General features: G+C 38.4%; 1 protein-coding gene across 1 annotated transcript; it reads left to right on the top strand.

Moving 5' to 3' along the window:
- Positions 1 to 534: 534 nt before the first annotated feature.
- Positions 535 to 15,244, top strand: LOC100704669 (SWI/SNF-related matrix-associated actin-dependent regulator of chromatin subfamily B member 1). The gene is made up of 9 exons (XM_003439639.4): positions 535 to 917; positions 2,232 to 2,343; positions 3,075 to 3,183; positions 3,415 to 3,552; positions 10,937 to 11,064; positions 11,146 to 11,312; positions 12,038 to 12,228; positions 12,324 to 12,455; positions 13,579 to 15,244. The coding sequence occupies exons 1-9, from the start codon at positions 828 to 830 to the stop codon at positions 13,616 to 13,618; spliced, it is 1,107 nt and encodes a 368-aa protein (XP_003439687.1). The 5' UTR covers positions 535 to 827; the 3' UTR covers positions 13,619 to 15,244.
- Positions 15,245 to 16,670: the final 1,426 nt, after the last annotated feature.

Genomic DNA, 16,670 nt, shown 5'->3' with positions numbered 1-16,670 from the left:
TGATGAATACTTGGGCTAATCTCGGTTATTTGGCACTCTGTGTGTGTGTGTGTGTGTATTTTGATCTAATATCTAGAAGATATGTGTCGTTTGCATTAGATCAGCGGTCCCCAAGCCGGTACCGGTCCATGAGTTGTTTGGTACAGGGCCGTGAGAGTTGAGGCTCGGGTGTGAAATTTATGGTTTTCAGGGTTTTTATTGGTTTTTAGCATAATTTTTTTAATCATTAACTCTGTTTCCCTGGGTCTTTTCCCGTGGGTTATGAAATAATCTTCTTTTTTTGGTACCGGTACTGGTTTTATTTTGTTGTATTTATTCGCGACACCTTAAAGACCGGTCCGTGAAAATATTTTCGGACATAAACCGGTCCGTGGCGCAAAAAATGTTGCGGACCGCTGCATTGGATTCATAAGGAATTGTGAGAAATCTACAAAAATATGGACATCGCAGATAACCTCTGCAGCTGGAGGAGTTAAATCTAATTTTCAATGTAGAACAGTAGGGGCGGTAATGAGCACTGGAAATTGTTCATCCACTTTGAACGAGGACAGAAAGAGAATAGCATCCCATGAAGCGTTTAGACTTTTCGGGAAAAAATTCTTCCAAATTTGAATGTCCTCATTTAATCCATCTAAATAAGGACTGGTACAGAAATTGCTGTAGTTTTCAGTTTTTTTGTGGATAATATTTATGTCGTTTTGTAATTGGTATAAGTAAGCAAAACCTATTTGAAGGGACGATATCGGATTTCCCATTTCCAACTCGGGCTGCGAACGCACCTGAAGAAAGGCATCTGAAATAATTAGCAGTATAGTGACTGCGTAAAGATGCAATTAGCTCTCAGTAAAACGTTTGGCCAGAAGCCGGTAAAATTTCAGCTCGAACAAGATGGAGACTTTTACATGGTGGGGTCGGAGGTATGTGACGATCTGTACACAAACTTTCGGGGCCTAAATCTCTTATGCTTGCTCCAGTTCTCATTTCTGCTGGCTAGATGATGCTAGCATGCTAACGAGCGCCACTGATGCCTCAATAAACAAAGAAGCATGTGAAACGAAGAGCGGGGTGTACACTCAGTCAAACAAGCTGCTACCAAAGCTCTAATTGTGCCGTTCAAAGCCAGTAAAAGCTAACCTCAGCTTCTGCCTTTTTGCTGTAACTTCGTATTCCCCGCTCGTTAACTTGGGTTACTAGAGTTAGTTGAAATGGGTTATGTTAAAATAAAGTCAGACTCGAAAAAATATCTTTCTGCTTTGTGTAACATGCTTAAGCGATGCAACTTGAGCCGTCTGTCATTATTATTAGGACCGTTTTGATGTCACTTTTGCACTGCTTGAGTCGACAAATACAACCCACTTCATAAAAAATGTGAATAAAAACGTATAGTTGTCCACTGCTCTGTGCGGGCTCGCACTGTTTGGAAGACCTTAAATGTATTTTTGTAATCACCCTTTGCAGAGTTCAGCTAAATTTTTCACCACAGCAGCGATTTGGAGGCGCCAGCGGGTGTGTTAGGATGTTTTGTGACTCGCTGCTGATCATTTAAAGAAAGGTTAAAATTTGAGTGAGAAGAGCAGAAGATTAGTTTGGAGATAAGACAGAACAAGATAAGATAAGACAGAGTTTTGGATGGTATTTCAAAGCCAGGACTGTGTCCTGTTTAGAACTGGTGCACTGCTTTTGTTTCTACAAACAGTGATTGAAATGTTTGATAGCTTTCAAAATAGTTGGCATGACAATGAAAAACAGTCCTAATGTTTATTAACATTTGCAAGGTGGTTTGGAAACATTTGTTTTTCTTAATGAATGATTTGCATCTTTAGTGTGCTAATAGTTGAGACAACATCCATTTTCTTCAGATTATCCAGTTTGTTTGGGCTAAAGTCTATCCCCACTGTCAGAACTGATTTAGTTCTGTTTCACATATTTAACAAGAAACTGGAAACATTCCTCAGCAATTTGGGTCCACAGTGTCTTCATAGTGTCACACTGATTGATTGATTGATTGATTGATTGATATCTTGTGACTACCTTTTGAGTGATCTGTAGTTGGATCTGCATTTAAGAACATGGGAGAACAATTACAGCTAAATCACTATAAACAAAAAATGAAATTGTCCTTTTGATAGAACTGCAGTTATGACAGGTGCTGTTATCTGTTTCTTTGGTTCTTTGTCTTTAACATTTATTTCACTGTGGATTGGAAAAACACATGCACTTTGCTGTTCAAGGTTGGAAACTATCTGCGGATGTTCAGAGGCTCCCTTTATAAAAGATATCCATCTTTATGGAGGAGGCTGGCCTCTGTGGAGGAGAGAAAGAAAATTGTAGCATCGTCACATGGTGAGTGGCTTTTTGTATGTGTGCAGGGTAAGGGGTTACTGTGGATATTAACATGATTTGGACTACTCTCAAGGTTATATAGAATTTCTTATCCACAAAATCTTCTGCAGACATGAAGGCAGTTTGAGAAAACCCCAGACACTACCACAACAAAAAAATACTCAAGTCCTACTTTCAATCAATTACTCAAAATGACACGGAGAAATGTAAGCAATACACTCAGTTGTGCAGAAATAAAAAGTACATTTGCCTTCGAAATGCAGTTAAGTCCGTTAGATGGCAAAAATTGCAAACATTTCAAGTATTTAAACAATATTATACCTGAGTTTATTACTGGACTATCAATAACATCATGTATCTTGAGACTTTACCTTTACAGATTGATGTGACTGTCAGTGTTATTACAGATAACTAAAAGTAAACTTAAAACAATCCAAAAACATTTCCTGTAACTGAAATAAAATAAATCTTTTTAATATTGTGTACTTACAAAAAATTAAAAAACAGTAAGAACAAAAAGTATACAATATTGCTTGTGTACTTTAATATTTTTATATAAGGTGCAATAGTAAAAATGGTTCCTTTTTAAAGTAAAATTTATAGGAAATGTCTTTAATTTTAGTGTTGAGCTGAACTTCTTGCCGCAAATAAATATTGCCCATACTATAAGGAAAAAAACTAAAGCTACTGTAAAACATGTCTTTGTTCTCTGGACGGTTGTTCATTTACAGCCACCAGTGTTACTCTGCTGAAGGCTTCAGAATGTGAAGAGATCTTTGATGGAAATGATGAGAAATACAAAGCAGTGTCTATCAACACAGAGCCTCCTGCTTACCTCAGGTAATCTGCTGATGAATGCAGACCCCAGTTATATGCTGACATCAACTCATGACTCACTCAGTTTTGTTGGTTGCATAGATTAATGTTTTTTTGGGGGGGGGTTTTGTTTGTTTTTTTACATTTTAGCAAAGCTTCAAGAGAGCTTTGAGAAGTCTGTAATTCTAAGTGATGAAATCCCTTATTGCTGATCATTGTTGAGACAGAAGATGTTTGTTTGTTCTTCTTGTAAAGGGAGCAAAAGGCAAAGAGAAGTAGTCAGTGGGTTCCCACACTGCCCAACAGCTCTCACCATCTGGATGCTGTGCCTTGCTCCACCACCATCAACCGGAACCGGATGGGCCGTGACAAGAAGAGGACCTTCCCTCTTTGGTATGGAGGCTGTTTGTTCCCATTCTCATGTGTTTTGTGGACTTATTACTACTGTATGTATTCTGCTTGTTCATGTCAGAGTTAAAGTTGGCAATGACACAACATCATCTAATAAAATTCAACAACACAATCCTGGCCTTAAAAAAATGAACGCACCATTCTTTATTCATTTGTAAGCAACTACAACTCACCAATGACCATTAAAATGATCATATCTCATAGCTTATCTAGTAGAATTTATCCCACTACATTGTTTCTGAACTTCTCAGCATAGTCTGTAGTACATATAGAAATCAGGCATAATAATATGATCACTGACATGTGAAGTGAATAACACTCTTCGTCGTGGCACCTGTTAGTGGGTGGGAGCGAGTGAACAATTTGTCCTTAAAATGGGCAAGTGTAAGTCTTTCAACAAGTTTGATGGCTTGGCTGGCCAAATTGTGATGGCTAGAAGACTAGGTGAGAGCATCTACATAACTGCAGCTCTTGTGGGGGTGTTCCCAGTCTGCAGTGGTCTGTGTCTAAGGAAGGACCAGTGACAGAGTCATTAAAGCTCCTTGATGCATGTGGAGAGAGAAAGCTGGGCCATGTGGTTCAGTCCAACAGACAGTTTGATTAACAACAGTAAATCAAATTTCTGAAAATTTTAATGCTGGTTATGATAGAAAGGTACACAGTGTCCCACAGTTTGTTGTATATGGGGCTGCATAGCATTCAGATCAGCCAGGATGCCCATGTCAACTACCAAGAGCACCAATAATGGGTGTGTGAGCATCAGAACTTGATCACAGAGCAATGGAAGAAGGTGGCCTGGTCTGATAAACTACATGTTCTTTTACATCACATGGCTAGATGAGTGTGCATCTTACCTGGGAAACACCTAGCACCAGAATGCACTACGGGAAGAAGGTGAGCCCATGGAGGCATTATGATGCTTTGGACAATGATCTGCTTGGAAATCTTGAATCCTGCCATCCATGTGGATGTTACTTTCACATGTACCACCTACCTAAGCATTGTTGCAGACCATGTATATCCTGTCACGGAAACGGTATTTGCTGATGGCCGTGGCCTCTTTCAGCTGAATAATGTCCTCTGCCACAAAGCAAAGATGCACAGCAATCAGCATATGTGGGATGTGCTGGACAAACTAGTCTGATCCACGCGGGCCACACCCAGCTTACTGAACTGAATAAATCTGTTGCTAACATCTTGGTGCCAAATACCACAGCACACCTTCAAGGGTCTGGTGGAGTTGATGTCTTGACCAGTCAGGGCTGTTTGGCAGCTAAACTGGGGCCAACACAAAAAATTCCTGCCAATTTAAGTGACAGAAATTAATATTAAAAATTAAAATTAATATTTGGATCAATCACCATCTGACAGTAAATGTTTTGTGTTGTTCTACTTATTCTATTGGCCAGCTGTTACATATCTGTTTCAGGTCTTTGTGGATTTGCTTGTAGAAAAGCCACTCTTGATGAATCCTGCTCACATTTATTTAGAGAACAGCTACCTCAGCTTTCAAGATCCCACACAGTCTCCATCAGTTGTTCACTTTTTATATCAAAAACATTGATTGTCTTTACTCATTCCCTCATTTGGATGGTCTTTTTTGTACATAGTCTAGTAGGTTTTTTTCAGTAATTTCAATTTTATTCAGTAATTTGCTCAGCTCTTGGTAGATGGCATTAGTCACACTAGGGTGGCTGTGGCTCAGGCAGTTGAGCAGGTCATGTACCGGTTAGAAGGTTGTTGATTCAATTCTTGGCTGCTCTAGTATGGATGCCAAAGTATCATTTGGCAAGTACCTTGCTCCCAGTGTCCTTATCAGAATGTGAATGTGTGTGAATGTTAGAAAGCCAAACAACAGGAACAAAGTCATGTTACTACTAGAGATGGCACGATATCACTTATTTATGTCCGATACCGATATCATAAATTTGGATATCTGCCGATACCGATATGAATCCGATATAGTGTTTTTTAATCAATAAAACTGTTTTTTTAATATCTTGCTGCATTTTGTATAAGTTCATACTCAAGTTTAAATAAACAGCAACACTAAAGCTATTCTGTTATACCTGTATGTAAAAAAAAAAATACACTGCACCCAAAATATTTCATAGTTCAGCAATACTGATCAATCTAATAAACTTAAACCTACTCCATCCTTCCTATTCTGGTATTTTAAAGAGTACTTAGCAGAAATATTAAGCAAACTAACAAATAGGGTTGCAAACTCCCAGCAAAAAAAAATAGGGAACCACCCACCCTCCACCTCATGATGCTTAATCAACGTAATCAACTTTTATTTGATGCAGTGTGGAGGAAAAAAAAAAAAAAAATGCACAGAATTAAATTATTTTTCAAGAATAATTAAATAAATTCAACATCTTTCTTCTACAGAATTGCAGACTGCACAGATGGTACCTTCCCAAAGGAAAAAGTACTATAGCTTACTAGGGTATATTAGACTTAACAGTTACTATATACAGTAATGGACTTCTACACATTTTACATCAGATTAAAACTTTGGGTGTAAGATTCAGATAATTATTTATTAAAAGCTAGACATTTTAAATGAGAATAAGAAAGAAAAGTATGTCTTTGTGCCCCCTTTTCCCTGTTAATGCCCTATCGGCCCCCCGGCTACACTTTGCTAGATCCGCTCCTGCACAGTTGCCAGCCGTCAGCAACGTAGAAAAGGATCCTGGTGTAGAAAGTAATATTAAATAAATTCTAACAACAGCTTATCAAGCTTAAACGTGCTGCTGTTGTTCAGCCGCTGGTTTCCTCTTTCTGGTGCAAAGTGGGCCAAAAACAAAGAGAGACGGACTCGCGACAGAAAAGCCGATCAGCTGATCATTAAGCAGTTTCATGATTGAAGTAGCAGCAGGAGAGAGAGAGAAGAGGCAGTCGCTCCATATATCGGTTGTTAAGCTTAACGTGGGAATGCTTTACAAACATTCAGAGATGAACTTACACACTTGCTTTACTTCTCTCTGGGATAACTTCGGCGATGAAATGCTGGTTTGCTAGGAGGCTACAAATACACAGCCGCTCTACCAAGTGACGCACACTGCTCCGACGTGCTACGGTTATGAGCCGAGTTACGCCGTGTCGCAAGTTTTGTGAGGTGCTTTTTTGATATTTAATGGATCGGATTACATTTTTTATTTCTCTCCGATATCCGATCCAGTAATTTACGTCAGTATCGGACCGATATGTAATATTGGATCGGTCCATCTCTAGTTACTACTAGAGTTGTAGTCAAGACCGCCTAATCCGAGACCAAGACAAGACCAAGACCAGAGGGTATCGAGACCAAGACAAGACCGAGACCAAGACAAGACCAAGTCGAGACGAGACCAAGACCGAGACAAAAAAGTCTTTTAAACTGCAGCCAGATGCTTCTTCGTTTACGGGTGTCAGGCATATTTGTGTTTTTGCTTTCACACAGCCCTCTTCACCACTGTCTCACTCACTTACTGAGAGGACAGACACACGCTCAACTTGACTGTCACGTCTCTCACCCTCTCTGTTTTTCACATAATGATATCATCCTATATCCTCGCATGTAATTGGCCACAATATGGAGGGATTGGAGCATAGCTGAGCCACTGTGTGAGAGCTGAGCAGCGAAAGGAAATTAAGTGAGGGTAGAAATGACTGAAAGATTAATAGGCTCTGTTTTGAATTTTGTTCAAAAAAGAATGACTTCATATAGGGAAAAAAAAATATATCACATATTAGGGCTGTTCGATATAACGATATATATCGGATGACGATATAAAAACATCTATCGTTTCATTTTACGCTATCGTTTGTTTCGTGGTGTCGCAAAATAAACTGTTTACGGCAATATTTTTTCATTATTTTGATGGTCACTGTAGTGGCTATATTAATTTCCTAAAATTCTCTCTCTCTCTTATATTTAATATAACCACACTACAGACGGACAAGCGCTTGTTTTTATGCGTTGTCGTTAGCAACAACGAGGGTAAAACCACCTCGTGTCTGCTTGTTTATTTTCCACATAAACCTTTCACAATAAAGCTCAAGATCCTGTTGAGACTTTTCAAAATAAACTGAATCACGTGAAAGATGCAGAGTATTTACGGATGAGAAGCAAAAAAGAGCCGCCAGGTGCTAAAAAATAAACCTTAGACTCAAACGTTAGAACAGGCTTTTCCCCGCAGCACGCTGTGTAATAAATACTCACAAAGAAAACGACAGCCGTTACAACCTATGTCTAAAAATGTATCGTTTCATGCATCAGTTAAAACACTCGACTCCAGGTACGTGACGCCCAGCTGGAAACACTTCACGCAAGTCGAGCTGCCCGACATTCACAGAATTTACAGAAAATGTTACATTTTTGTGATTTATATCGTTATCGGACGATAGATGTCTTAATATCGGGACATGAGATTTTGGTCATATTGCACAGCCCTATCACATATGCAGGACACCTTAAACTAGGTTTTTAATTAAGCAGCAAGGCAGAACAAAGTCGGGGCTGTATCAAAACATGAGAACTAAACCCCAATTCAACCAGACCCAGAACTGATTCGGAATTAAAACAGGACTACAACAGTTCAAAATCAGGACTACTTAGGACTTAACCAAAACAGAACGAGAATCAAAACTAGACGATAGTAGCACTAAAAGTCATCATAGACCTGCACTACACTTATTGTTGAATTCTACCAAAGTACACTATTTAGATTCAGAAAAGTTCATATAATTATTTAGCCTTGTTGTGGAAACAAGCCTGCATAACTTAATAAATATAGAATTTGAAAAGTAACAAATGGTATCTAAAAAGAAACACTAGGTACTAGATACATGTTCTGATGAGTTTTGGCAAACAACCATTTGACTAACATGTGTGTCTCACCTGCTCTTGTTCCATCTCTGTTCTGTTCTCTCTCTCTCTCTCTCTCTCTCTCTCTCTCTCTCTCTCTCTCTCTCTCTCTCTCTCTCTCTCTCTCTCTCTCTCTCTCTCTCTCTCTCTTTGTCTCTCTCTCTCTCTTTGTCTCTCTCTCTCTCTTTGTCTCTCTCTCTTTCTTTGTCTCTCTCTCTCTCTCTCTCTTTGTGTCTCTCTCTCTCTCTTTCTTTGTCTCTCTCTCTCTCTCTTTCTTTGTCTCTCTCTCTCTTTTTCTCTCTCTCTCTTTCTTTCTCTTTTTCTCTCTCTTTCTTTCTCTTTTTCTCTCTCTTTCTTTCTCTTTTTCTCTCTCTCTTTCTTTCTTTTCTCTCTCTCTCTCTGTGTGTGTGTGTGTGTGTGTGTGTGTGCTGACAATCAAGCCAAACACCAACATCATCAAATATATAGTTGAAACCAGATATTTACATATTCTTCAGATAAAAACAAAAACATTTTTTAATTGTAACATCAAATCAGACTAAATGTTTATTTTTTTAGATTGATAAATATAAAAAACATATTTGTTAACTTTAAGAGTAAAGAGAGAAATTGTCTGTATTTCTTAATTGCAAATGGCACCAAATTGTATTCAAAATTGAGCCACACTTATGGAGGTCCGCAATTCTTTTCCTGGTGTTTTGGTTGATATCTCTTGATTTTCCCATGTCAAAGAAGGCGCTGTATTTTGGGGGTGCCTTATGCATCCACAGGTGTGCCACCAATTTACTCACATGGACTCTACTAACCTATCAGAAGCTTCTTAAGCTCAGAATGGAATCTTCTGGAGTTTTCTTATTAGTTAACAATAAACTTAGTGTATATGTACTCCTAAATTTGATGAAAGTGATTAAAATAGACAGCTTTCTCTTTTTATTCTGACATTTGACTAATTCAAAAGATATTTCAACATTTATTTATCTAAAACAAAACAAGTTTACTCTAAATTGATGTTTAACAGTAAAAAAAAAAATAGTTTTGTTTTTTCCCTAAAGTGTATGTAAATATCTGGTTTCAGCTGTGAATATACTGCTGTGTATTGAAATTCCTCTTGTTTTGCATAGAAATATACTGAACAACATACAAAGCATAATATATAAAATAACATCTACCTGAGTTTTTTCTTTGAAAGAAGCTTTTTATGTCCATTGTTGTGTATATCAGTACATAACTGAAACCGATTTAGAGAGTTGTAGCCGTGGAGGGTAACAACTGAAAATATGAAATAAACAGACATGTAAGCTAAAACTCTTCGCCATTTGTTGATTCACTCGAAGAGCAAGTAACGTAATATGGGTCAAGTGATCAGTTTGATAAATGATTTGCTTTGGTACCTGGTCAAACTTAAGCTCTCCTCTGTCTGCAGCAAACTTGCAGGCAGCAACTTCTCCCCCCTCGCTCACAGGCGTAAGTGCTGTGCTCAGTCGCCCAGTGCCTGAGCTCGGACCATACCAAAATTAGGGGGAATTTACAACGGTGCGCTATGTGTTTCGTGTGTTGTTTTTGTTTTATACAGTTGTCAGTCAGGCATCTAACTAACAAATTGCACTCCAAAAGAACCCATGCTTCTGAAAAAATGACCCGGGCTTAAGCCCAGTAAGCCACCCCCCCCCGCTCCGCTGATGTTTGACTCCAAATCTCCCGAACACTACGTCTATTTGAGAACGCAAGACCGAGACAGCAAGACCAAGACAAGACCAAGACCACGTAAAAGTGGTTTCGAGACATCCATCTCTAGTTACTGCATACCTGAAACTTATGAAACAAACAAAACCAACATAACAGAAGAAAACAGGCAACCTGGCTTAAGAATACAAATAAATAGAAAATCCATATACTTTGATTATGAGAGAGAGTTAGCAATAGTCATATGTAAAGTAGCAGTGGCATGCTTATACCAGGGCCCGTGAGAAAATAGCAGCAATATCCAAACCGGTGTACACCATAAATGGGTCCCATATTTTATGAAACCTATGGTCCCTACTATGTAACTTGCATGTTAGGAAGTCTTGCGACACATATTCCAGTACCTTCCGCTGCCATTGAGTCTTAGATGGGGCCGTGTCCATGATTCAGTTCAAAAGGACACATTTCCTTGCACAGAACGTTAACAGCCTGTAAAGCTGCTTTCCAAACTTCACTCTGATTTTGTCATTCGCCGCTCCGAGTAGCATGCACAGTGGATTACATTCAGTGTCAGTAGAGAAGATCTTATCCAGTTCACATTTTATAACAAACCAAAATTGTTGTATTATCCTGCAGGACCATAGACAATGCGTGAGGTTGCCCACCTCTATTTTACTTGTAGGGCACAGCAGAGAAAGGTCTGAATTGTATCTATGGCATTGAGAAGGTGATATGTGAGCTCTGTGTAGAATTTTAATTTGGATTAGTGTTGACATTTTTCAGTAAAACAAGAATAATGCAACATCAGATTGTGTGCATCTCACTTAGTTTTGATGACCACGACCCTGCAGTAATCCATGAGAATGCAGCCCAGATAGAGGCACTGGTCCCTGTTCGTCTAGACATGGAGATAGATGGGCAGAAACTACGGGATACCTTCACATGGAATATGAATGGTACTTATACACGTCTACTAGTTTGAAAATATCTGCAGCATCTGGTGCTATTTTGTGTTTAATTACCTGCTTTTTCCTTAGAAAAACTTATGACCCCAGAGATGTTTGCTGAGATTTTGTGTGATGACCTCGACTTGAATCCTCTGGCTTTTGTCCCAGCCATCGCATCAGCTATTCGTCAGCAGATTGAGTCTTACCCCACTGACAGTCTCTTAGAAGACCAGGCGGACCAGAGAGTCATCATCAAGGTAGGTGCTGCACCAAAGTAACAATTTTAACAGGAAGTCAAGAAATGACAGGTCTAGCAAGAAAATTAAGAAAAATTTTCAGACAAATTCATCAGCCCCGATCAATGATGCATATCTTAACCTGATTTTATTTATACAGCACCAAATCATAGCAGTTACATCAAGGCACTTTATATTGTAAGGCAAAGACCCCATAATAATACAGTATGCATGCCAAAGCAATCAAATGACCCCCCTTTGGCCAAGCACAAGCACAACAGTGGGGTCTGTAAAGACCAGTTGGGGGTGATGACAGGACAAAAAAAAACACACTGAAAGGATTAATAGTAACTAAAAAGCAGATTGAAGGACATATCCTGATCAAAATGACTCCAAGATTCCTTACAGTGTTACTGGAGGTCAAGATGATGCCATTGTACGCAAGCATTTATTTAGATACCATATTTCTAAGATTTTTAAGGCTGAGTACAATTACCTCAGTTTTATCTGAATTTAGAAGCAGGAAATTGGAGGTCATCCAGGTCTTTGTCTTGAGGATATTTCTGCAGTTAAGCTATTTGTTGTGTGTCATCTGGCTTCATGGATAGCTAGACCTGGGTATCATCTGCATAGCAATGAAAATGCCTGCCTAAGGGAAGCATGTATAATGTAAACAAATCTTGGCAGTGTTGAACAGAAATAAGTCTATAATAGGTTGGTATATGAAAATGTCGTATGTCCCACAGCTGAATATCCATGTAGGGAACATCTCTCTGGTGGACCAGTTTGAGTGGGACATGTCAGAGAGGGAGAACTCTCCAGAGTCATTTGCATTGAAGCTGTGCTCTGAGCTGGGTCTCGGCGGGGAGTTTGTCACCACTATTGCCTACAGCATCCGTGGTCAGCTCAGCTGGCACCAGAGGACCTATGCTTTCAGGTAAGTCACTGTAATAAGCCTTTGAGAATGACTGTGTGAATCTTGGTGTGTTATGGTGCACTCATTTGTTACTCTCATACTTGGAATGTGTCCAGTGAGAACCCACTACCCACAGTAGAGATTGCCATTCGCAACACAGGTGATGCAGACCAGTGGTGCCCCCTGTTGGAGACCCTGACAGATGCTGAAATGGAGAAGAAGATCAGAGACCAAGACAGAAACACAAGGTGACAGTCAGATGCGTTTAATATAGTTATTATCTGCTCCATTGAATTTTATCAGACTGACAGTCATATGGTGCCACTAAATAGGTTAGTAATTTAAAAAAAAAAAAAAAAAAAAAAAAAAGGTTCCATAAATGGGCAGTCACAAATTCAAAGTGTACATGTTGTATATGTTAATTAGGCTACGCTTCAGAACATGGTTGATGAACTCATGATGAAATGTAATATCGAGGCTTTATTTTCAGAGCAGCTGAGCAGTACTGGTTCAACTCTGAGTGTTAATACTGCAATATCAAAATCAGCTTAACAATGTTTCCCTGCAAAGACGTTCTAAAAATCTCTGATTTTCAACAACAGTGCATCTCACCCATCTCACGCTCTTCATAAAAGCTTCATTATTCCTCTTATTCCATCATTGAACTAATGGAAGGCTCTAGCCACCATTTTCAGTATTCCACACCTTGGGCAGCCTTGGCTGGAGGCATTGTTTTTGACTTGTCTGTCCATCCTTACATATTAAATTTAAATAGTATTTTTTTTTTCTCATGAAATAATCTATAATCAATAGTGTATAGTCATTTACACAGTAGTGTTTTGAAACCTCTTTTTCAGAAGCCATAATTCTTGCATCATCTATTCCAAAGACATGATATGGATGATATAGTCATTGTGAATTTTAATTTCTTTGCAATAGGAGTGGTTTTAACTATTAATATTTACATAGTTTGGGCCAGTATATAAAATGAACTCCTTATAAGTTCCCATATGCTGCTTTTCTACTCTGAGCACTTTATGCAACATGCATCAGTCATTCATGCATACAAGCATGTAGACAAGCATATGCTGACGTGCTTTCTATCTAACATTCACACTCTTGCAGTATCTTGCAGTATCTTGCAGACTGGAAGAGCCAGGCATTGAACCTTCTTTACAATAATTTACTGATTGTTTAATGGTGTCATCTCAATAATTAAGATCAGTGTGTATGTATTGTGGCACTAGAACGTATGCATGTCTTTTTTAGTTTGACCAAATCATACTTTGTACTGGGTTATCAGGCTTGTAAAATCTCTGATCATTCCTACAGTTTTTAAAGAATTCTTCTTCAAATAAACTGTTTTTGTAGGCGTATGAGACGACTGGCCAACACCGCCCCCTCTTGGTAGAAGGCAATGTGAAGCTGGTCAAGAGGCTCCTGTTACTCGTTAAAACAACTAAGGACATAGGTCATCCTTAAAGCATCAACGTAGCATCTGGACGAGCATGAACACAGACATATATATGGTCAGTTCTGCGGCAGCCTGTGATTAAGGACACTGCATTCCTCAGCACACATGGACTACCACCACCAATATGTTTCACTCTGCTCATGGCAGCAGCATACTGCTAAGTATCAAATGTTTACTCTAGAGGAACTGAATCAGATGTCTGAGACACACACACACACACAGTGATGTTCACATTAGGTCAATGCACATGGTATTGAGTTTAATGTATTTATGTGAATGGTTACTGAAATGACAACCTGATCTGAACAGCTTTATGTACTTGGACAAGTGGATCATCTTCATGTTTCTAACAGGGAACTACTACTATCATCTACAGCAGCAGTTGTCTTATTTAGATATTACACTATCTGTGTTTTTTTCCTTATTTAATAAGGCATGTCACCATTTCTGTCACATGGCCTACATTTGGATTTCTGAGACTTGATGTACTGTGGAGGTGGAAAGATCAGTCAGTCCATTAGTCATTCAGCAGAAGAATGTTATCTGTTTTTTGAATTGATCCCAAGAGAAAAGTAGCCAAGAGGGGATGGTTTTTAAGGTTTCAAACTTTTCAAAAGAGACTGTTTACTGAATCATATTAATATGAGTCTAGTGAGATTTCACCTGTTTCAACCCGGCTAAAAAATCTGAATGTCTGTCTTTGGGTTGACCGCTTGAGGTGTTTCCTCCTTTAATTTGAAAGCATTCTACCATTCACTCCACACCTTAATTTTCAATATTTATATTGCTATAAGACAACCAAGCCATGTTTGAGTTGTTTTTGTTTGTTTTTTTTATTTTCTACTTATGGATTTCCAGACCCTATTCTTTGTCATAATGCACCTTTGTATTTCTCTGTGCATCAGATGAATTGCCAAACATTTAAATGGAGAGCAGTAAGCAGAAAAAGGTCCCACCATGACTTTTTAGGGCTTTTAGGGAAGTTTGAAGGGATCTGCTGGATTTCTGCATTACAATTTTGTACTCACAGGCTTTTTATGGTCCCACAAGTGTGTTCAGAAGTGGAACATGGAAAACCTGTAAGTGAAGGACCCAAAGAGCTGACAGGTTGGTGGAGGTCAACAACAATTTATTTTTGAAAGGAAAAAAATTGAAGTACTTTAAAGGTAAAGCGTCCCTGCCTCAGATCTGTAAAGTCCTTTTAGTGAATGAGAGTTGAATTGATTTTAGCATGTAGACTGTTCTGATTGTAGTTTTGCGCACTAGTGGCCATCTGCATGCTGAAACCTAGATGGTTCATACTGTTCCCTGTGCATGAGGGGACTGACTGTTCCACTGTTCCTTTACTGCAGCCTCCTTTTTCAGCTAGCATGGAGTGAGTGAAAACAAGGTGAAAATAATTATTTTCTATCATAAAGTAATGATTTTCAACTTGAATATACTCTGAAGAATGATGTTAACATGTACTGTTGCTTCTTTCTTTTATTTGTTTAGTTACTGTCGCTTTATAGTAATTTCTTACTTTTTCTTTTTCTATGAAAAATAAAACATGCCTGTTGGGAACCTACTGCTTTAACTTGTTTGTGTTTAAGTCACATTTTTAACCATTTCATGAACTGAAATATAGTAGTATGTATGTTATGTATGTTATGTATGTAATATCGCACTATTTGTTTGTCTTTTTGTTTTATAAACAAAGTGAGATATTTCAAGCTTTTTGTTTGAAGTTCGATCTCAAACCTTCAAAAAGCAGTATTTAACTCATTTAGAAGACTCAACAATATGTGAAATATGAGAAATAAATTTAAGCAGAACTGATCTGAATTAAAATCAGTTACATTAATAAACTGACAAAACAGACAGTGTATTTTGTGAGAGTTCTCAGGAACAGTGATCTGCAGCAGTCTGACTCTGGACACTTGAAGTTCTCACACATGGAAATTGAATGTATAAGCTGCAGGACTCAAACACAAGTATAACTTATAAATACATGTTCATGCTTTTATTAAACAATGAGAGAGAAGGGAAAAGAGCAGGGCAGACAGAAAGGTGACAGTCTCAGGTGTATACACTATAACAAAACCGTAACAAGAGGAGTATTTTCTGTTTCTGTTATTAGCAGTACTAAATAAGATCCCAGTTGGTACAGTGACCACATGTTTGACTTCTATGAATAAAGCACCTTTCTTTTAGCTTAACGAGTAAACCGTCAGCTCGTTAAAACAAACGTTAAAGAGGCAGCGCAGTAATCGAGCTAACATTAACAGTGCTATAAAACCTGGTTGTATTCGGGACTGAAAACCAGGCAGCATTCACGACCTGTCTACATTTCAGCTTGTTCAGTTTGTGGATATAACACTGACTTTAATTATCGAAAAACTCGTCACATTCTCTGTAAGATTAAAGTTATCTATTGAACGCCGTATATTTTAAAGGGTTTAAAACCAAGTAGAACCTGAACCGCGTTAAGTACTAACACCACTAATGTCACATAATTTTGCCGACATGTGGCAACAGTATTGTTTTAATGTTCTTCGTTATTAAAACATTTGTATCGCTGCATAAATAACAGATCATGTCACATGTCCACATGTCTACACAAACCTAGGCTGTGTTCACGTACTAGTATAAAACTGGGACATCTGATTTTTGCATTCTTGGGGGGTGGGTGAGTGGGTTTTGTTTAGTTTTGTTTCAAATATAGCAGACGTTTGTTCGTCTAAATAAACACAACAGCTCGTCACCTATCTACTAGAAAACACTAACAGCTAACTAATCTGTTCATTTTGAATAAACATATAATCCAGATAATGTGGACTAACACTTTGATGTTAATCTTAGCATTCTCTGATAATAGCAGGTAAACATTAATACCTACAGTACACACAAACACATATATATGGAGTAACATCTGCTGGAGCAGACAAAGCTGGTTTTATCAGAGGAAGCATGTCCGCTGTCTGTGAGAGCAGTGGGAAAATTTGAAAAT

Source organism: Oreochromis niloticus, linkage group LG7 (assembly GCF_001858045.2).
Source record: "Oreochromis niloticus isolate F11D_XX linkage group LG7, O_niloticus_UMD_NMBU, whole genome shotgun sequence".
Taxonomy (NCBI): Eukaryota; Metazoa; Chordata; class Actinopteri; order Cichliformes; family Cichlidae; genus Oreochromis; species Oreochromis niloticus.
This window is presented reverse-complemented; position numbering and strand designations above follow the sequence as displayed.